Genomic DNA, 22,037 nt, shown 5'->3' on the forward strand with positions numbered 1-22,037 from the left:
ATGCCATCTCACAGAATGTGCTACCCAAGGATACAGAGCAATTAGTGTCAAACTTGAGACTTGAATCCAGGTGTTTCCAAACCTGAGGGATCAGAGCCCCCGTTGAAACTGGTGCTTTATCCATGAACTCTTTTAGGGAAAAAAACAAACAAAAGGAACTATAGATGTTTATAAAGATAATAATAGAGTTTATAAAAACTCTAGCAAGAGCAGAATCTCTTGGGTAATCCTCAAAATTGAAAGGTTTTTTCCCTTCTCCTTTCCCCCGAACTTCTTTCTTTATAAATGTATCTATTAGTAGAAGGTCTTATCTCCTTTTCCTTTCTGCCTTCCTTGTAAAGGCCTCATCCCCAAGAGGTTGAGTAGTAGACACTCAACATGCTTCTGTTAGCTCCTAGCAACTGTGTTGGCTCTAGCCATTGCGATATATTCTGGTTCAATGATGGCATCTTATTCTCTTTTTTACTTCCTATACTTGGGAAATTATAAGTTTAAGTTGCCAGTTTGGGGTATGTTTCTATTCACATGAGTTTATAAAACATTGCCTCATAGATATTTATTAGTATGTATGTTTTACCTTGATATTTATAAGATCCCTAAAATCCAGATCTATACTGCCCATCTTAGCATTCATTGCCAGCTTTTTGGTACTGATCTTACCCTTAGGCTGATTTATTTCATCTTCTGTATTGCATCTGGCAGTCATTTAGAGCAGGGGTTGGTAAACTATGGCCCACAGGCCGAATCCGGCTGTGCCTGCTTTTATGCAGAACATGAGCTAAGAACAGCTTCTACATAGTTGAAAAAAAAAAAAAACTAACAAAAAATAATATTTATGACACATTAAAATTCTATGAAATTCAAATTTTAGTGTCTATAAGTAAAGTTTTATTGAATCACAGCTTTGCACAAATTTATTATATTGTCTATGGTGTTTTTTTTTAATTTGGATGCAGAAATTTTATTGGAAATACTTCATTTCTGTTTAGATTTCATGAACTTTACAGTTGAAAAAGTAGATTCACATACCCAAATCATTCTGTATATACAAACATTTTTCAATAATCAGTACCCCCCAAATAATTTTTCTTTAATATTCACATCCACATTGAAAAAACTGGTTTATTTCTTTCAGGAGAATTAATTTGACTTTGGAGCAAAAACTGTATCTGTCCATGGTAAGTAAAATCACTAGCCCTTATGTCATTTTGGAAACCCTGGTGGTGTGGTGCTTAAGCGCTATGGCTGCTAAGCAAAAGGTCAGCAACTCAAATCTACCAGATGGTCCTTGGAAACTGTTCTACTCTGTCCTATAGGGTTGCTCTTAGTTGGATTCAACTCGATAATAACGGGTTTGGGTTTTTTGTTTTTTTTAATGTCATTTTAGTCTCTTACTTTACTTTCCAATCATAGTGCTTCTGTTCCCTCACTCAATTCTATACCAGTAGCATCCATGGCTGCTTTTGTGCTACAACAGCAGAGTTGAGTAGTTGTGACGGAGACTGTATGGCCTGTAAAGTTGAAAATATTTGCCATTTGTCCTTTTTTGAAAAAGTTTGCTGACCCCTGCTTTTGAGTGTCTCCATAATCTGATCAATATTGCTTTGTACTCCACCCTTGGGCCTTTTCCTGTCTTAGAGTTTTAGCCTGAATTCCACTTTTTTCGTGAAACCTGCAAAGATTTGTCTTTCTTCCTAACAAAACACATATTAGCACTTGGTTGATTGTGTAGTTACTTAAAAATAATTCTATGTGTATTAAGTTTTATCTTTTTTAGGTAAATGTAATCTTTTTGAAGGCAGGAAGAATGTTATGTATTCAGCAACCTAGCATTCAATCAAGGATTAAACCAAAACCCACTGTTGTAGAGTCAATTCCAACTCATAGTGACCCTATAGGACAGAGTAGAGCTGCCCCATATGGTTTCTAAGGCTGTAAATCTTTACGGAAGCAGACTGCCATGTCTTTCTCCCTTGGAGCAGCTGGTGGGTTCAAACCACCAACCTTTTGGTTGGCAGACGAGTGCTTAGCCACTATGCCACCAGGGCTCCTTTAGTCAAGGATTAGGCACATTGTACTTGGTTCTAAGTATTTGTTGAATTTAATTGATTTCCTTGAAGTGAGGTCCTTCAAACTCTCATAAGGAACCACGGTGGGGCAAGGTGGGATCATAAAATACAGATAAATGATGTGATTACTGCTGTGATTGTGATTTGTACGGAGAACTACAAGAGCCCAGAAGAGAAAGTAACTACAGGAGTCAGAGAAGGCTTCATAGAAAAAAAAGGAAATGAAAATTTGACCTAAATCTTGATGGGTGAGTAGAAGTTTGGTAGGTGAAGATAGGAGAATAGAGAGAAGAGAGCTTAAGAATTCTAGACATAGGTGTGTCTCCAGATGGATGGACGTATCCCAATGACCTCTCTTTACCTTTTCTGCACTCTCAGTGGGTTAAAGACTATCCCAAGCCTGGTGTCATCAATACCATGAATACTTTTATTCTTGTATTACATATGCATATATCCTTAAACAATGCATAGTACTATTTTACATGTTTTTAAACTTTATATAAATAGTATCATACTGATATATTATTCTGAAAATTGCCCTTTTTCTTTAATTTTTATGAGTTTTATCTATGTTAATACATATAGTTCTAACCAGCTACTTTTAGTATCCTACATATTCTATTCCTTCAGTCTGGCACAATTTGTTCACCATTCACCTGTAGAAAGGTATTTAGGTTATTCCCTCCTGCCCCCTGCCTTTTTTTTTTTTTTTTAACTTTTATAATGTTGTTAGAAGCATTATTGAATATGTCTTTTTGTTTATCATTCTGAGATTCTCTGCAATCTGTACCTGAGAGTTGACTTGCTGGGCCATAGATATGTATATTTTCAGCTTTTTGCTAGAGTGAATTATAGAAATAGATTTTCTGATATTACAGAGTCATTGCATTCCTGGGATAATCCATTGGCAATAATATATTATTTTTACGTATTTACAGATTTGTTTTTCTAGAGTTTTATTTAGGACTTTTACATCTATTTTCATAAGTAAGCTGGCCCAGAAAATTCTTATCTCATATTGTCCTTGTTTGGTTTTGGGTTTGGGGTTATTATATTAGTCTCATAAAATGAGGTGGAGAATATCCATTCCTTCTCTGTTCTCTAGAAGACTGGAATTATGTGTTCGTTAAAAGCTTGGTAGAACCAAAAGGTCAGTGGTTCAAACTCACTAGCCACTCTGCTTCATGGGAGAAAGATGTAGTAGTCTCTTTCCGTAATGATCCACAGCCTTGGAAACCCTACAGGGCAGTTCTACTCTGTCCTACAGGGTTTCTTCTTGTTGTTTTAAAGTACAGTTGATCCTCATTATTTGAGGATTCTGTGTTTGCAAATTTGCCTACTCACAAAATTTACTTGTAACCCCAAGATCAGTACTTGTGGTGCTTTCATATTTATTTGTGGACGTGTTCAGAGTGGTGAAAAAGGCCTGGCAATATGCTCTTGTAAAGATTTCAGCCAAGAAAACCCTATGGGGCAGTTGTACTCCGTCACATGGGGCCACTATGTGTCAAAATCGACTGGATGGCACACAACAACAACAGCACCCCAGTGACAAAAACGCAATGGGAGGGAGATTGAGGAAAAACAAAAAAAAGTTTGGTAGAACCTATCTGTTAAACTACTTAGTCCTGGTGGTTTTCAGATGGATAGATTTTTGAATTACTAATTTATTATTTTTTTAAAGGCTAAAGATCTATTCAGGCTTTCTATTTCTTTTTAAGCCTATTTTATTGAGTTACAGTTTCCTACAAAATTGTTCACTTAATCTAAGTATTCACATTTATTGTCATAAACTTAAGAGTATTGTCCCATAATTTAAAAAACCTCTGTTATATCCATTATTGTGTTCCTTTTTTTATTCCTAATATTGCTTATTTGTAAATTTTCTTTTTTTTGTTGATTAGTTTTCCCAGAGGTTTCTCAATTTTGTTAGTCTTCAGAGAACCAGCATTTGTCATTGTCATATAGTTGTAATTACACAGTATGTAGCCTTGCCGATATGCAGTCTTTTATTTAACAATGTATATTTAAGTTTTCTACATGTCTTTTCATGGCTTGAAAGCTTATCTCGTTTTATCACTGAACAATACTCCATTGTATGGATGTACCACAGCTGGCTTATTCACTCATCTATTGAAGGGGGGTGAGCCCTGGTAGTACAGTGGTTAAGCGCTTAGTTGCTAAGTGAAAGGTTGGTGGTTTGAACCCAGGAGCTGCTCCATGGGAGAAAAGACCTGACGACCTGCTCCTGTAAAAATTACAGCCTAGGAAACCCTTTGTGGGCATTTTTACTTTGTCCTATAGGGTTACTATGAGTAGAAATTCACCTGAAGCCAATGGATTTTTTGGGTTTATTGAAGGGCATCTTTTTTGCTTCCAGTTGTTGGCAATTATGAATGATGCTGCTATAAACATTTATGTATAGATTTTTGTGCGGACATAAATTTTCAACTCATTTGGGTATATATTAAGTAGTGTAATTGCTGGATCGTAAGGTCAGACTAATGTTTAGCTTTGTAAGAAACTGCCAAACTGTCTTCCAAAGTGGCTGTGCCATTTTTCATTCATCCCATCAATGAATGAGAGTTCCTGTTGCTCCTCGTCCTCTCCAGCATTTGATGTTGTCAGTGCTTTGGATTTTAACCACTGTAATAGTTGTGTATTTCCCTTTCCCCCCCCTTTTTTTTTTTTCTTTTTTCTTTTTTCTGTTTGAAAACACCATGGCTTGGGTCAGGAGCACCTTGGTCTTCAGGGTGACATTTTTGCTTTTTAACATTTTAAAGAGGTTTTTGCAGCAGATTTGCCCAAAGCAATGTATCTTTTGATTTCTTGACTGCTGCTTTCATGGGTGTTGATTGTGGATCCAAGTTAAGTGAAATCCTTGACAACTTCGATCTTTTCTCCATTTATCATGATGTTGCTTATTGGTCCAGTTGTGAGGATTTTTGTTTTCTTTCTGTTGAGGTATAATCCATACTGGAGGCTATAGTCTTGAATCTTCATCACAAAGTGCTTCAATTTGCTGGAATTTTAGAAAAGCATTTTATTTTAAATAAGAGAGTAAACTGAGTTCTATATTAGGATATAAAATTTCTCAATTAGCCTTTTGGATATGAGGAAGTAATCATTCTCATGTATGCTGGCTTAAAACACCCAAATAGGTAAAGGACTATAAATACAATAGGGATACTGTTATACATAGGATAATGGATTACATGCACTCTTGGCTTGCTTTTTATGTCGTTTCTTCTGTTCTAGATAAGGTTGAGAAGCATCAGGTTGCCTTGCTTACAGTTGCTTTTCTGTCTTACCCCTGCCCCTGTGTGGCTCTTATTATAGAGTATCCTCTAATATTAGTTTGAATGTTGCCAAATTTACACATGAAATTTCATTATTGCCAAGAAAGATATATTTAGTAAATTATAAATTTGATCAGGAAGCCATCGGAAATAATCAGAAAAATAATGAAATTCTCTAATATTATCAAAAATTGACTAGTTTTAAATGACATTTATGGACATAAGTAATACTGTGTGTTAATTTAATTTTTAAATATATTGATTTGAGTTTTACAAATGGAAAACTTAATGTTGAGATAGCCAGAATAATTTTTTATTATAAGTTGTAGACCTTTTAATAACTTAATATTAATTTTTTATAGACAGTAAAGATTAGATATGTATAGAGATTAAAAAAATAGGCAGAAATCCACCATTCTGAGAGAATACAACTACATACTTCTAAAATTTTTGTGACTTTTCTTCCAGTCATTTCATTCTCTTTTATTTTTGGTAGGTGTGTGTTTGTATACATATGAATCGACTCGAGGGCAGTGGGTTCCTTTTTTTTTTTAATGTATCTGTGTGTTTAGTTGTGTTTCTAGATTTGGAGATATATATATATACACACACACACACGTAAGTGGTTTGGCTGCAAACTGAAAGGTTGGCAGTTTGAACCCACCATCAGCTCTGTGAGAGAAAGATGTGGCAGTCTGCTTCATTAAAGATTTAGAGCCTAGGAAACCCTATGAGGCAGTTCTACTCTGTCATATAGGGTCACTATGAGTTGCTATCAGTGGCACCTAGCAACAACTATGTATACATACATCAAGTTTCAGAAACTTCTTTTTTTTTTGAGAAAAAAGGATATTTATTATGCTCTGTCTAGTTCAGCAGTATCCAATAGAACATTTTTGACTGAAACATTTTTTTTCTTTTTTCATTTTATTGTGCTTTAGGTGAAAGTTTACAGTTCAAGTTAATTTCTCATTCAAAAATTTATACACATATTGTTTTGTGATATTGGTTGCAATTCCCATGATGTGACAGCACGCTCCCACTTTCCACCCTGGGTTCTCTTTGTCCATTTGTGTATTTCCTGTACCTTCCTGTTTTCTTGTCTTGCTTTTGGACAGGAGTTGGCCATTTGAGCTTATATATTTGATTGAGCTAAGAAGCACATTCTTCACATATGTTATTTTTGCCTTACAGGACTGTCTAATCTTTGTCTAAAAAGTGGGCTTCGGGAGTAGTTTTGGTTCTGAGTTAGAGAGTGTCCAGGAACCATAGTCTTGGGGGTTCCTCTAGTCTCTGTCAGACCAGTAAGTCTGATCTTTTTTTAAGAATTTGAATTCTGTTCTACATTTTTCTCCCATTCTGTCCAGAACGCTTTGTTTTGATCCCTGTCAGAGTGGTTGTTGGTGGTAGCCGGGCACCATCTGGTTCTTCTGGGCTCAGGCTGATGGTGTCTCTAGTTCATGTGGTCCTTTAGTCCTTTGGGTAAATATTTTCCTTGCATCTTTGGTTTCCTTCATTCTCCTTTGCTTTGGACACGATGGGACCAATTGATGTATCTTAGATGGCCCCCGGAAACCTTTTAAGACCCCAGACACTACTCACCAAAGCATGATGTAGAACATTTTCTTTATGAACTATGTGATGCCAGTTGACCTAGATGTCCCCTGAGACTATGGTCCCCAGCCCCCAGCCCCAGCTGCTCGGTCACTCAAAGTGCTTGGATGTGTCTAGGAGACTTTTATGCTTTTGCCTTGGTCAGTTGTGCAGACATCCCCTATATTTTGTGTTGTCTTTTCCTTCACCAAAATTGACACTTACCTATTCTCTAGTTAGTGACTTTCCATCTCCCCCTCTCCCCACCCTAGTAATCATCAAAGAATTTTTTTTCTGCGTGTAAACCTTTTCTTGAGTTCTTATAATAGTGGTCTCATATAATATTTGTCCTTTTGTGACTGACTTATTTCACTCAGCATAATGCCCTCCAGATTCATCTATGTTGTGAGATGTTTTGCAGATTTTTGTTCTTTATCATTGCATAGTATTCCATTATATGTGTGTACCATAATTTGTTTATCCATTCATCTCTTGATGGGCATTTAGGTTGTTTCCATCTTTTTGCTATTGTGAATAGTGCAGCAATGAATATGAGTGTGCATATGTGTATTCGTGTGATGGCTTTTATTTCTGTAGAGTTTATCTCTAAGAATGGAATTTCTGGATTGTATGGTATTTCTTGGTAAATTAGAGGGTCAGCAAAAAAGAGGGAAACCCTCAACAATATGGATTGACACAGTAGCTGCAACAATGGGCTCAAGCATAACAACGATCATGAGGTTGGTGCAGGACTGGGCAGTGTTTTGTTCTGTTGTACATAGAGTCGCTATGAGTCAGAATTGGCTTGATGGTACCTAACAATAACAGTGATCGCATTTCTATTTCTAGTTTTTTAAGGAAACACCATATTGTTTTCCAAAGTAGTTGTGCCATTTTGCATTCCCACCAGCAGTGCATAAGAGTTCCAATCTCCACGCAACCATGCCAACATTAGTTATTTTCTGTTTTTTGGATTAGTGTCAGTATTGTTGGGGTAAGATGGTATCTCATTGTAGTTTTGATTTGCATTTTTCTAATGGTTAATGGTCCCAAGGATTTCCTCACGTGTCTGTTGGCCACCTGAACGTCTTCTTTAGTGAAGTGTCTGTTCATATCCTTCGACCATTTTTTAATGGGATTATTTATCATTTTGTTATTGAGGTGTTGAATTAGTTTGTAGATTTTAGAGATCAGAGCCTTGTCGGATATGTCGTAGCCAAAAATCTTTTCCCAGTCTGTGGGTTCTCTTTTTACTCTCTTGGTGAAGCCTTTTGATGAGCATGAGTGTTTAATTTTTAGGAGCTCTCAGTTGTCTATTTTCTCTTCTGGTGTTTGTGCATTGTTAGTTATGGTTTGGTACTATTTATACCATATATTAAGGCCCCTAGCATTGTCCCTATTTTTTCTTCCATGATCTTTATCATTTTAGATTTTACATTCAGGTCTTTGATCCATTTTGAGTTAGTTTTTGTGTATGGTGTGAGGCATGGATCTTGTTTCTTTTTTTTTTTTTTTACAGATGGACATCCAGTTATGCCAGTACCATTTGTTAATGAGACTGTCTTTCCCCTGTTTAATGGACTTTGGCCTTTGTCAAATATCAACTGCTCATAGACAGATGGTTTATATCTGTGTTCTCAGCCAGTTTCAGTGGTCTCTGTTGTGCCAGTACCAGGCTGTTCTGACTACCATGGCTGTATAATAGGTTCTAAAATCAGGTAGTGTGAGGCCTCGCACTTTATTCTTCTTCAGTAATGCTTTACTTATCTGGGATCTCCTCCCTTTCCATATACAGTTGTTGATTTGTTTCTCCATCTTGTTAAAGAATGCTGTTGGAATTTGGATCAGGATTTCGTTTTATCTGTAGGTCACTTTGGGTAGAATTGACATTTTCACAATGTTGAGTCTACCTATCCCTGAGCATGGTACGTTTTTCATTTATGTAGGTCTCTTTTGGAGCCCTGGTGATGTAGTGGTTAAGAGTTTGGCTGCTAACCAAAAGGTTGACACTTTGAATCTACCAGGCACTCCTTGGAAACCCTATGGGGCAGTTCTACTCTGTCCTTTAGGGTCGCTGTGAGTTGGAATCGACTTGACGGCACTGAGTCAATGGGTTTAGGTCTCTTTTGGTTTCTTGCTTTGGTGTTTTGTACTTTTCTTTGTGTAGGTCTTTTACCTCCCTGGTTAGATTTATTCCTAGGTACTTTATCTTCTTGGGGGCTTCGTAAATGGTATTGATTTTGTGATTCCCTTTTTGAAGTTCTCATTGTTGGTGTAGAGGACTCCAACTGATTTTTGTGTGTTAATCTTGTATCCTGCTCCTTTGCTGAAATCTTCTATTAGTTCCAGTAGCTTTCTTGTGGATTTTTTTTGGGTTTTCTGTGTATAACATCATATTACCTGTGACAAAGGATAGTTTTAGTGCTTCCTTACCAATCTGGATACTCTTTGTTTCTTTTTCTTGTCCTATTGCTCTAGCTAGGACTTCCAACATGATGTTGAATAAGAATGTGATAAGGGGCATCCTTGTCTGGTTCCCGTTTTCAGTGGGAATGCTTTCAGTCTCTCTTCGTTTAGAATGATGTTGGCTGTTAGTTTTGTATAAATGCACTTTATTATGTCAAGGAATTTCCCTTCTATTCCTATTTTACTGAGAGTTTTAGTTAGGAATGGGTGTTGTACTTTGTCAGATGCCTATTCTGCATTGATTGATGTGATCATATGATTCTTCTCTTTTATCCATGCAGTGGATTACATTGATTTTCTAATGTTGAACCATTTCTGCATACCTGGTATGAATCCCACTTGGTCATGATGTATTATTTTTCTTGATATGCTGATGAATTCTGTTGGCTAGAATTTTGTTGAGGATTTTTGCATCTAAGTTCATGAGGGATATTGGTCTGTAATTTTCTTTTTGTTTGTGGTGTCTTTACCTGGTTTTGGTATCAGGGATATGCTGGCTTCATAGTATGAGTTTGGGAGTATTTCTTCCTTTTCTATGCTCTGAAATAGCTTCAGTAGTATTGGTGTTAGCTCTTCTCTGAAAGTTTGATAGAATTCTCCAGTGAAGCCATCTGGGCTGGGCTTTTTTTTTTGTTGTTTGGAGTTTTTTTTTTTTAATTATCTCTTCTTTTGGTGTGGGTGATCTGTTTAATTTTTCTACCTCAGTTTGTATTGGTTTAGGTAGGTTGTGTATTTCTGGAAATTTATCCATTTCCTCTAGGTTTTCAAATTGGATCAAAAACTTGATTTTTAATATCATATGGATTAAAAATGGTGATGTAGTGAATAGGTTTGTATATAACTCTGTCAAAAATTTTTAGATAACATTGAAATTACCAAATTGACTTTCCAAAAGTTTGTATGTATTCAATTATTATATTTTATTTTTGTCACTCTCTCATTAAAAAGCATTAATGGCTCCTCTCTTTTGTTTGAGCTTCAGTTTAAACTCCTTAACGTGCCGTACAGTGGATCTGTCCTCTGCTTATCTTTCCTTTTCCAGTTTTTATTATCCCATCACACTGGAACTTTAGTTTCAGTGACTTATTTTGTGATTTCACCATAGTCTAGCTCAACTCTAGAGGTTTACATATTCTGCTTCCTCTGCCTACGGTGGAAACCCTGGTAGTGTAGTGGTTAAGAGCTACAGCTGCTATCCAAAAGGTTGGCAGTTCAAATGCACCAGGCGCTCCTTGCAAGCTCTATGGGGCAGTTCTCCCCTGTCCTATAGAATCGCTATGAGTTGGAATCGACTCGATAGCAGTGGGGTCAAGTCTACCTACAGTGATATTTTTTATTTGTTGTTTGCTATTGAGTTTATCTCTATTTTTTTTGTTGTTGTTGTTTCGCTAGCCATTTCAGGAAACCATTTATCACTTTCTTACTGATTTGTAAAACTTTTTACATATCGAAGCTATCAATCCTTTGACATATGACTGTAAATATATTTTTTTATATTTTTGCCTGTGAATTTTATTTGTGGTGGTTTTATTTATTTAGGATATTTTATTTTTAAATGTGATCAAAGCCATCAATCTTTTCTTTTAAAATTTAAATCTTTTAAGTCACCTTTTTTTCTATTACTTTTATAGTTTTGTTTTTTATTTTTCAAATTTTGAATTTATCTGGAATTTGGGTATGGTTTTAACAACTTTTCCTCCCAATATTTATTAATTATCCCAGAATATTGAATTAAATAATGTATTCTTCACTGCTGAAATATTAATTTTTGCCATATATTAAATTTGTATATGTAGATCCTTTTAATGACTCCGTTATTCTGTTTATTCTATTGATCTTTCTCCTATTGTACCTGTGCCATACCATGACTCTATAATATACTTTAGTATCCTGTGGTAAACATTTGCCCCAGGTTTTTTCTTTTCATCATTTACTTAGAAATTTTTGTTGGTGATTTCTTTAAAAATAAATGTAGAATCATTTATTTCCAGTTAAAATATCCCTTGGAAATTTTATTAGAAATTTCATTAAATGCATATAATTTTTGGCAAGAACTTTCCAGATTTTTCCCTTTCATGTACTAATTAATGCATTATTATAATAGATTTCTTAATATTGAATTATTCTCATATTTCTGGGACAAATTGTCTTCAACCGTAGTTCATTTTTATGTTTGTATGCTGCTGGATCTAATTTGGTAGTATTTTATTTAGAATTTTCCGTATATCCTCCTAGATATGATGAGTCCTTAGTTTTGTTTTTTGTGTTATATAGGTTGTTGTGTATGGGCAATGCTAGCTTTGTGAGACAAATTAGGTTGTTTTCCATTTTTATTAATTTCTGAACTTCTTTATGTAACAGAAGTATCTTTTCTTTGAATGTTTGATGAATTTTCCAAAAATTATCTGATCCTAGTGCCTTTGTCGAGGGGTGATTTTTAGTTCACAATACTTATTTGTCTGTTTCATTGTTCAGCTTAATTTATGAGCATCATGTTTACATATTTTCTTATAGTTTTATTAATCACTTCTGTTTGTCACTAATTCTCATCTTTGATTTATCAAAACAGTGGTTTGTTTTTCTTGAAATTTGAAAATTGCATTGGGTTATTTTTAGGTTGGTTTTCATTTCATAATTTTTTAGCCTTTTGTAGATTCATAAAAAGAAATAAAACTAAGTTTCAATTTAATTCAAGTAAGAACAAGAGGGTCAATGGTCAAATACAATACAGTAAAAGAGGCCACTCTATTCTCAAATTGGGAGGAGGTACTTCCGGTGGATTTGAACTGCTAACCCTTTGGGTAGCAGCTGAGATCTGAACCATTGCACCAGCAGGGCTCCACTTCTTTTCCTTTTAATCTCCTCTTTAGAAATACCAGATTGTCTTTATGTTGGTTTCTATATGTCCACCATATGTATTATGGGTCATCAATTTCATTTTCTTTTCCTTTTATTCTTTATTTTAGAAGAACTTTTCCTGTTTTTCTTCTGCATAACTGATTCCATTTTCTGCAGTCTTAAATTTTGTTGTTTCTGCTTTTTATGTATTGAAATATTTATTTGTAATATATTCATAGTATTCTTATCTACCTATATTTTAATTTCTTCTGATTTCTCTACTAGCACTGTTGTCTCATGATCTCAATTTCTGAGAGACCATATTTCCTTGAATTTTATTGAGTGGATAAAGCAGATGTATAATTTACTTCTTTTCTCTCCAGAAACGGTTTTGAAGTTTTTGTCTTTTCATCATCTGCAGTACTATGTTCTCTTTTTTTATGTCATAGAATATATTTATAGGTCCTTTCCACTCCTCTCCTACATCATTGTCATTGAATGAGCTCTTATCTATATTTCCTGGTGTTTCCTGGCAAGCAAGGTGGTTGGCTTGGCTTCTCTTTGGCACTCATCACTCCATGGCTGCTGTTCAAAATACTTCTTTCAGATGTTAACATGCAATACTCATTGATACAAGTTTAGAATCAGAAGGCATGGCAGATGTGGGTGGTCTTATCAGTAGAACTAGATTTCTTCACTTTTTTTTTTTCTTCTAGTACATTTGATTTAGCTGATTGTCCTTCTTTCCAAGTACAAGCTGGGTCTTCTGTCAGGAATATTTGAGTTTAGCCCCTTTCATTCTGCTTTCTGCTTGGTTTGCCAGTACATAAATTTTGGGGCCTTCTCCCAGAGCCCTGCTTTCAAAAACTTCTTATTCTCATTTGTAAAATGGAGGCCATGCCATTGCTCTTAATCTATTGTAGAGAGTCATCTCATGCCTCTAACAAAGTGTTACATTTTTGCCAATGTTGTATTTCAGTTGTAGGAGATTAACAGTGAACTCAAACGATGAGTTAAATTATTTTGGTTCATTTCGAATATACCTAGTAGAAAATCTTCAACATTTATGCTCTAGCATGCTTTAGTTTCTAGTACTGTTCTTCTTCTTTTTCTTTTTGTTTTCTTAAATTTAATTTTCACACACACACACACACACACACACATGCACACGCACATATCCATTTCAGTGGAGTTCTGTAGCTCTGAATTGTGGTGACCTTATGTATAAAAGAACGAAATGCTGGTTCTGTGCTATATTCATGATTCTTGGTATGCTTGGGAAACCCTGGTGGGGTAGTGGTTAAGTGCTACAGCTGCTAATCAAAAGGTTGGCAGTTCAAATCCCCCAGATGCTCCTTGGAAACCCAATGGGGCAGTTCTACTCTGTCCTGTAGAGTCGCTATGAGTCAGAATTAACTCAGCAGCAATGGGTTTTTAGTTTTTGGTATGCTTGACTCCATTGTTGCCCCTTTTGTGTCAATCTGTCTCATTGAGGGTTTCCCTCATTTTCACTGACCTTCTACAATGGTGATCTAGGAAGAGGTATAAAAAAATAAAACCATACCCAGTGCCGTCAAGAAATTTCTGACTCATAGCGACCGTATAGGACAGAATAGAACTGCCCCATAGAGTTTCCAAGGAGTGACTGGCAGATTTGAACTGCTGACCCTTTGGTTAGCAGCTGTAGCACTTAACCACTACGGAAGAGGTATAGGTAATACATTTCATGTTGACTTCCTTCTTACAATTTATACACTGAATAAAAAAAATCTTTGCCTATTTGATTAATCATATCATTATTGTTTTATTTTCGTATGTTGGTTTCATTTGTTAGAATTTTCATTTGTTGTTAATGAGTTTGAGTGTTTTTTTCTTGTTTCTTAAATATCTTTTTTTTATAAATTGTCTATGTTCTTTGTTCATTATGGTATAAGTCTTCTTATGAGCTCTTTGTAGATTGATAATATTCAGCCTATCTCATAATTGTAAATACTTTTTCAGTTTGTCTTAATTTTATTTGTTTTAAATGTATAATAATTTTTGTTTGGTTATTAAATTTAATAATTTTTCTTTATGATCCCTTTCACTGTGTATATCCATAAAAAGTGTGTTCTATACTGGAATCTGACAATGATTTATCTCATTTGGCCAAAATTTCATGATTTCATATTAAACTATTTGGTATGTTTATTTCCCCCCTTTTATCAAGCAAATTATGCTTCTATTTCCTTGAATGGATTATTAGATTTATTTTGACATTCAGCATAATGTACTAATAATAGTTTGATTGTATTTTTTTCAGTTATCCTTCTAAGACTCTCACAGCCTTCATACAGTAAGCATTATCTCATTAATTCACACTACACCCTTGTGGGTTAGGTAATACCTGTGATCAAAGTTCATATGCTGTTTTTAGAAAATCTCTAGAATAAATGAGGCTTAATTTTGTTAACAAATTTGTAAGCAGTCTTTAATGACTGACATCACATTTAGAGTTTGGGAGAAAAACCTAGTCCTATTTAATGACAGCTTTGCCAATTTATCTTTTGTTTTATGTCTCCATCTTTTAATCGTTTGGGAAATTTGCCACTCTTGTAAATCTTTCTTAAATGATGCAAGTTATGTTATGATAGAAGAAATACAGAAGATTGTAGATTTAGAGTAGTGATTTTTAACCCTGGCTGCACATAAAAATGCAAAGCTTTAAAAAAAAATATTAATACTCAAGTTTCACATCCAGAATTTTCTCTTAATTGGTCTGTGGTGGGGCTGAACATTAAGAGTGTTTAAAAAGTTCCCCAGGTGATTCTAATATGAAGCCAGAGTGGAAAACCATTGTTTTACACCAGTGGCCCTCCAAGTGTGGTCCCCAGACTTGCTTCATCATTTGGGAACTTGTTAAATGTAAATTATCTGGTCACACTTCACATCTATTGAATCAAAAACTCTGGGCATAGGGCCCAGCAATCTCTCTGTGTGTTTTAAACTTATTTTGAGATAATTGTAGACTTACCTGCAATTCTAAGAAATAATATTGAGAGATCCAGTTTCATCAGTTTTACATGCACTCATTAATGTGTGTGTGTATGTGTATTTAGTTCTATGCAGTTCTATCTCATATGTGTGGCCACCACCACTGTCAAGATATATCAGGATACAAGATACAACAACAATCTATGTCTTAATAACTGATGCAGCTAAAGTTTGAGAACCACTTTTTGAAATGTAACTAGAAGAGAAGAGCTCTACTGCTAACTGAACGTTCAGTGGTTTGAAACCACCAGCAGCTCCACAGGAGAAAGACGTGGCAGTCTGCTTCTGTAATTATTTACAGCCTTGGAAACCCGATGGGGTTGCTCTGAGTCAGAATCGACTAGAAGGCAGTGAGTTTTAGAGAAGAAGGTTGCACAGATGCAGTGTTTTTCATGAGGATTAACCTAACCACTCTGTTTTAACAGAGCAGAGGCATAAGTCTTGCCTAGGAGCTTGATAGAAATGCAGAATCTCAGTCCATCCCTGATGTAATGAATGAGCATCTTCATTTTAACAAGATCCGCAGGTGATTTGTATCACATTGACATTGAAGGGTACCTGATAAATGGGTAAAATAATAAAAGAAAAAGCAAACAAACAAAAATACAAATCACTTTTCTGGAAATTGGGTTCTGATATTTATACATAAAAATTTTTCTTTTGAGGTAAAGACATTTTTGGTTTTTAAACAAAGCTAATACCAGTTTTTAATTTTCTGCTTAGCCATTTCTTGGTCATTTTAAAATTCATTATGCTGTTATTTTTGCTCTCTGGTAGAGTTGGATTTTATCATATATAACATAAAAAATTGAGATTTTTTAATTAATTAGCCTTACTATTATAACATCTTAAACCCAGGGAATGGGAAAACTGTCATCAACATTCAAGCCCGAAAGTGTTTAAAACTTTCTTTCTCCATCTCTCTTTAATACTTCAGTCACTTAATTCTGGTGAAATTGGGACTACTCTCAGGCTTCTGTGGACACCCTGATGGCATAGTGGTTAAGTGCTACAGCTGCTAACCAGAGGTCAGCAGTTCGAATCCACCAGGTGGTCCTTGGAAACTCTATGGGGCAGTTGTACTCTGTTCTGTAGGGTCCCTATGAGTCGGAATTGACTCGCCAGCAACAGGCTTTTGTAGCAGCTGTTTTACTGGCTATCTCTATTTTCTGCTTTCATTTTATGGCATTTGTTTGGGGAGTCTCAGAAAGAACTCTAAAGAAAAGCACTGTAGTAGGAGAGACCAGGGCTTTGGACAGGTTTGTTCAGGCTTGAACCCCTACTGATAATTTGCATTTTTAACAAGTTCCAAGGTGATGCTAGTGCTGTTGGTTAGGGACCAATTCTGAGAACCACTAGTACAGCAGTTGTTCTCAAAATTTATTATACGTAAGAATCGCCTGGGGATCTTGTTAAAATGTACATTCTGATACAGTATATTGTGGGTGGAAATGCAAATTCTCAGCAGAACTTTGAACTGGAATAAACTGGCTCAAAGGCCTGGGAGAAACAAACAAGATTCTGCTAACCTCCTCATTGTTATATTAATAATAGTGGTCAACGGAAATTCCTGGGTTTTCAAGCCAGGGGTGGGACTCCAGAGTCTTACTGGAGGCTGTGAGCCCCAGTGATGGGTCCATCTCCCTTGGAGCTTCTCTCTTCACCATTCCTGATGGTAAGATTCTTTTTTTTTTAATAGTTGTAATTGTGCTTTAAGTGAAAGTTTACAAATCAAGTCAGTCTGTCACACATAAGCCTGTATACACCTTACTACATACTCCCATTTACTCTCCCCCTAATGAGTCAGCCCACTCTCTCCCTCCAGTCTCTCCTTTCCTGACCGTTTTGCCAGTTTCTAACCTCCTGTACCCTCCCATCTCCCCTCCAGACAGGAGATGCCAACACAGTCTCAAGCGTCCACCTGATACAAGTAGCTCACTCTTCATCAGCATCTCTCTCCAACCCATTGTCCAGTCCCTTCCATGTCTGATGAGCTGTCTTTGGGAATGGTCCCTGTCCTGGGCCAACAGAAGGTTTGGGGACCATGACCGCCAGGATTCTTCTAGTCTCAGTCAGACCATTAAGTCTGGTCTTTTTATGAGAATTTGGGGTCTGCATTTTTTTTTTTTTATCCCACTGTTCTGCTCCCTCAGGGGTTCTCTGTTTTGCTCCCTATCAGGGCAGTCATCGGTTGTGGCTGGGCACCATCTAGTTCTTCTGGTTTCAGGATGATGTAAGTCTCTAGTTCATGTGGCCCTTTCTATCTCTTGGGCTCGTAGTTATCGTGTGACCTTGGTGTTCTTCATTCTCCTTTGATCCAGGTGGGTTGAGACCAATTGATGCATCTTACATGGCCGCTTGTTAGCATTTAAGACCCCAGACGCCACACTTCAAAGTGGGATGCAGAATGTTTTCATAATAGAATTTATTTTGCCAATTGACTTAGAAGTCCCCTTAAGCCATAGTCCCCAAACCCCTGCCCTTGCTCTGCTGACCTTCGAAGCATTCAGTTTGTCCCGGAAACTTCTTTGCTTTTGGTCCAGTCCAGTTGAGCTGACCTTCCCTGTATTGAGTATTGTCCTTCCTTTCACCTAAAGTAGTTCTTATCTACTAACTAATCAGTAAATAACCCTCTCCCACCCTCCCCCACTCCTCATAACCACAAAAGAATGTGTTCTTCTCAGTTTATACTATTTCTCAAGATCTTATAATAGTGGTCTTATACAATATTTGTCCTTTTGCCTCTGACTAATTTCACTCAGCATAATACCTTCCAGGTTCCTCCATGTTATGAAATATTTCACAGATCCGTCACTGTTCTTTATCGATGCGTAGTATTCCATTGTGTGAATATACCATAATTTATTTAACCATTTATCTGTTGATGGACACTTGGCTGCTTCCAGCTTTTTGGTATTGTAAACAGTGCTGCAGTAAACATGGGTGTGCATATATCTGTTCGTGTAAGGCTCTTATTTCTCTAGGGTATATTCTGAGGAGTGGGATTTCTGGGTTGTATGGTAGTTCTATTTCTAACTGTTTAAGAAAACACCAGATAGATTTCCAAAGTGGTTGTACCATTTTACATTCCCACCAGCAGTGTATAAGAGTTCCAATCTCTCCGCAGCCTCTCCAACATTTATTATTTTGTGTTTTTTGGATTAATGCTAGCCTTGTTGGACTGAGATGGAATCTCATGGTAGTTTTAATTTGCATTTCTGTAACGGCTAATGATCGAGAGCATTTTCTCATGTATCTGTTAGCTGCCTGAATATCTTCTTTAGTGAAGTGCATGTTCATATCCTTTGCCCACTTTTTGATTGGGTTGTTCGTCTTTTTGTGGTTGAGTTTTAGCAGAATCGTATAGATTTTAGAGATCAGGCGCTGGTCGGAGATGTCATAGCTGAAAATTTTTTCCCAATCTGTAGGTGGTCTTTTTACTCTTTTGGTGAAGTCTTTAGATGAGCACAGGTGTTTGATTTTTAGGAGTTCCCAGTTATCTGGTTTCTCTTCGTCATTTTTAATAACGTTTTGTATTCTGTTTATGCCTTGTATTAGGGCTACTAAGGTTGTCCCTATTTTTTCTTCCATGATCTTTATCGTTTTAGTCTTTATGTTTAGGTCTTTGATCCACTTGGAGTTAGTTTTTGTGCATGGTGTGAGGTATGGGTCCGGTTTCATTTTTTTGCAAATGGATATCCAGTTATGCCAGCACCATTTGTTAAAAAGACTACCTTTTCCCCAATTAACTGACACTAGGCCTTTGTCAAATATCAGCTGCTCATATGTGGATGGATTTATCTCTGGGTTCTCAATTCTGTTCCATTGTTCTATGTGCCTGTTGTTGTACCAGTACCAGGCTGTTTTGACTACTGTGGCTGTATAATATGTTCTAAAATCAGGTAGAGTGAGGCCTCCCACTTTCTTCTTCTTTTTCAGTAATGCTTTACTTATCCGGGGCTTCTTTCCCTTCCATATGAAGTTGGTGATTTGTTTCTCTATCACATTAAAAAATGTCATTGGAATTTGGATTGGAAGTGCATTGTATGTATAGATGGCTTTTGGTAGAATAGACATTTTTACTATGTTAAGTCTTCCTATCCATGAGTAAGGTATGTTTTTCCACTTATATAGGTACCTTTTAGTTTCTTGCAGTAGTACTTTGTAGTTTTCTTTGTGTAGGTCTTTTACATCTTTGGTAAGACTTATTCCTAAGTATTTTATCTTCTTGGGGGCTACTGTGAATGGTATTGATTTGGTGATTACCTCTTCGATGTTCTTTTTGTTGATGTAGAGGAATCCAAGTGATTTTTGTATGTTTATCTTGTAACCTGAGACTCTGCCGAACTCTTCTATTAGTTTCAGTAGTTTTCTGGAAGATTCCTTAGGGTTTTATGTGTATAAGATCATGTCTTCTGCAAATAGAGATAATTTTACTTCTTCCTTGCCAATCCGGATACCCTTTATTTCTTTGTCTAGCCTAATTGCTCTGGCCAGGACCTCTAGCACAATGTTAAATAAGAGTGGTGATAAAGGGCATCATTACCTGGTTCCTGTTCTCAAGGGAAATGCTTTCAGGCTCTCTCTATTTAGAATGATGTTGGCTGTTGGCTTTGTATAGATGCCCTTTATTATGTTGAGGAATTTTCCTTCAGTTCCTATTTTGCTGAGAGTTTTTATCATGAATGGGTGTTGGACTTTGTCAAATGCCTTTTCTGCATCAATTGATAAGATCATGTGGTTTTTGTCTTTTGTTTTATTTATATGGTGGATTACATTAATGGTTTTTTGAATATTAAACCAACCTTGCATACCTGGTAAATATCCCACTTGATCGTGGTGGATTATTTTTTTGATATGTTGTTGAATTCTTTTGGCCAGAATTTTGTTGAGGATTTTTGCATCTATGTTCATGAGGGATATAGGTCTGTAATTTTCTTTTTTTGTGGTGTCTTTACCTGGTTTTGGTATCAGAGATATGGTGGCTTCACAGAATGAGTTAGGTAGTATTCCATCATTTCCTATGCTTCGAAATACCTTTAGTAGTAGTGGTGTTAACTCTTCTCTGAAAGTTTGGTAGAACTCTGCAGGAAAGCCATCTGGGCCAGGGCTTTTTTTTTTTTTTTTCCCAGGGCTTTTTTTTTGTTGGGAGTTTTTTGATTACCGTTTCAATCTCTTTGTTTGTTATGGGTCTATTTAGTTGTTCTACTTCTGATTGTGTTAGTTTAGGTAGGTAGTGTTTTTCTAGAAATTCATCCATTTCTTCTAGGTTTGCAAATTTGTTAGAGTACAATTTTTCATAATAATCTGGTATGATTCTTTTAATATCAGTTGGGTCTGTTGTGATATGGCCCATCTTGTTTCTTATTCGGGTTTTTTTGTTTCCTTTCCTGTATGTCTTTAGTCAGTCTGGCCAATGGTTTATCAATTTTGTTAATTTTTTCAAAGAACCAGCTTTTGGCTTTGTTAATTCTTTTGATTGTTTTTCTGTTCTCTAATTCATTTAGTTCAGCTCTAATTTTTATTACTTGTTTTCTTCTGGTGCCTGATGGATTCTTTTGTTGCTCACTTTCTATTTGTTCAAGTTGAAGGGACAGTTCTCTGATTTTGGCTGTTTCTTGTTTATGTAGGTGTGCATTTATCGATATAAATTGACCTCTGAGCACTGCTTTTGCTGTGTCCCAGAGTTTTTGATAGGAAGTGTTTTCATTCTCATTGCATTCTATGAATTTCTTTATTTCCTCCTTAATGTCTTCTAATAACCCAGTCTTTTTTCAGGAGGGTATTGTTCATTTTCCAAGTATTTGATTTCTTTTCCCTGATTTTTCTGTTATTGATTTCCACTCTTACGGCCTTGTGGTCTGAGAAGATGCTTTGTAATATTTGGATGTTTTGGATTCTGCAAAGGTTTGTTTTATGACCTAATATGTGATCTATTCTAGAGAATGTTCCATGTGCACGAGAAAAAAAAGTATACTTTGCAGCAGTTGGGTGGAGTGTTCTGTATAAGTCAACGAGGTCAATTTGGTTGATTGTAGCAGTTAAGTCTTCTGTGTCTCTATTGAGCTTCTTACTGGAAGTCCTATCCTTCTCCGAAAGTGGTGTGTTGAAGTCTCCTACTATAATTGTGGAGGTGTCTATCTCACTTTTCAGTTCTGTTAAAGTTTGTTTTATGTATCTTGCAGCCCTGTCACTGGGTGCGTAAATATTTAATATGGTTATATCTTCCTGGTCAGTTGTCCCTTTAATCATTATGTCGTGTCCTTCTTTATCCTTTGTGGTGGATTTAACTTTAAAGTCTATTTTTTCAGAATTTAATATTGCTACTCCTGCTCTTTTTTGATTGTTGTTTACTTGATATATTTTTTTCCATCCTTTGAATTTTAGTTTGTTTGTGTCTTTAAGTCTAAGGTGTGTCTCTTGTAGGCAGCATATAGACAGACCGTGTTTCTTTATCCAGTCTGAGACTCTCTGTCTCTTTATTGGTGCATTTAGTCCATTTACATTCAGTGTAATTATAGATAAGTATGTGTTTAGTGCTGTCATTTGGATGCCTTTTTGTGTGTGTTGTTGACAATTTCATTTTTCCACTTACTTTCTTGTGCTGAGATGTTTTTCTTTGTAAATTGCGTGTTCCTCATTTTCATAGTATTTGACTTTATGTTTGCTGAGTCGTTATGTTTTTCTTGGTTTTTATTTTGAGTTATGGAATTGTTAGACCTCTTTGTGGTTACCTTAA

At 36.0% G+C, this 22,037-nt stretch overlaps 1 protein-coding gene across 36 annotated transcripts in view; it reads left to right on the plus strand.

The window, feature by feature from the left end:
- Positions 1-22,037, plus strand: part of SUGCT (succinyl-CoA:glutarate-CoA transferase) — a 796,973-nt gene that overhangs the window by 255,766 nt on the left and 519,170 nt on the right. For 14 of the 36 annotated variants that reach the window (XM_064290192.1, XM_064290173.1, XM_064290157.1 and 11 more), the window contains one exon: positions 1,136-1,178. The exons of 18 other annotated variants lie outside the window; for them this stretch is intronic. In XM_064290192.1, coding sequence (XP_064146262.1) covers positions 1,136-1,144 — 9 coding nt within the window. In that variant the 3' untranslated portion in view covers positions 1,145-1,178. Of the gene's footprint in view, positions 1-1,135; positions 1,179-14,567; positions 16,974-22,037 lie in introns of all 36 variants that reach the window. 4 more of the 36 variants (XM_064290193.1, XM_064290175.1, XM_064290176.1 and 1 more) reach the window with 2 other exon arrangements.

This window comes from Loxodonta africana, chromosome 8, assembly GCF_030014295.1.
Source record: "Loxodonta africana isolate mLoxAfr1 chromosome 8, mLoxAfr1.hap2, whole genome shotgun sequence".
Taxonomy (NCBI): domain Eukaryota; kingdom Metazoa; phylum Chordata; class Mammalia; order Proboscidea; family Elephantidae; genus Loxodonta; species Loxodonta africana.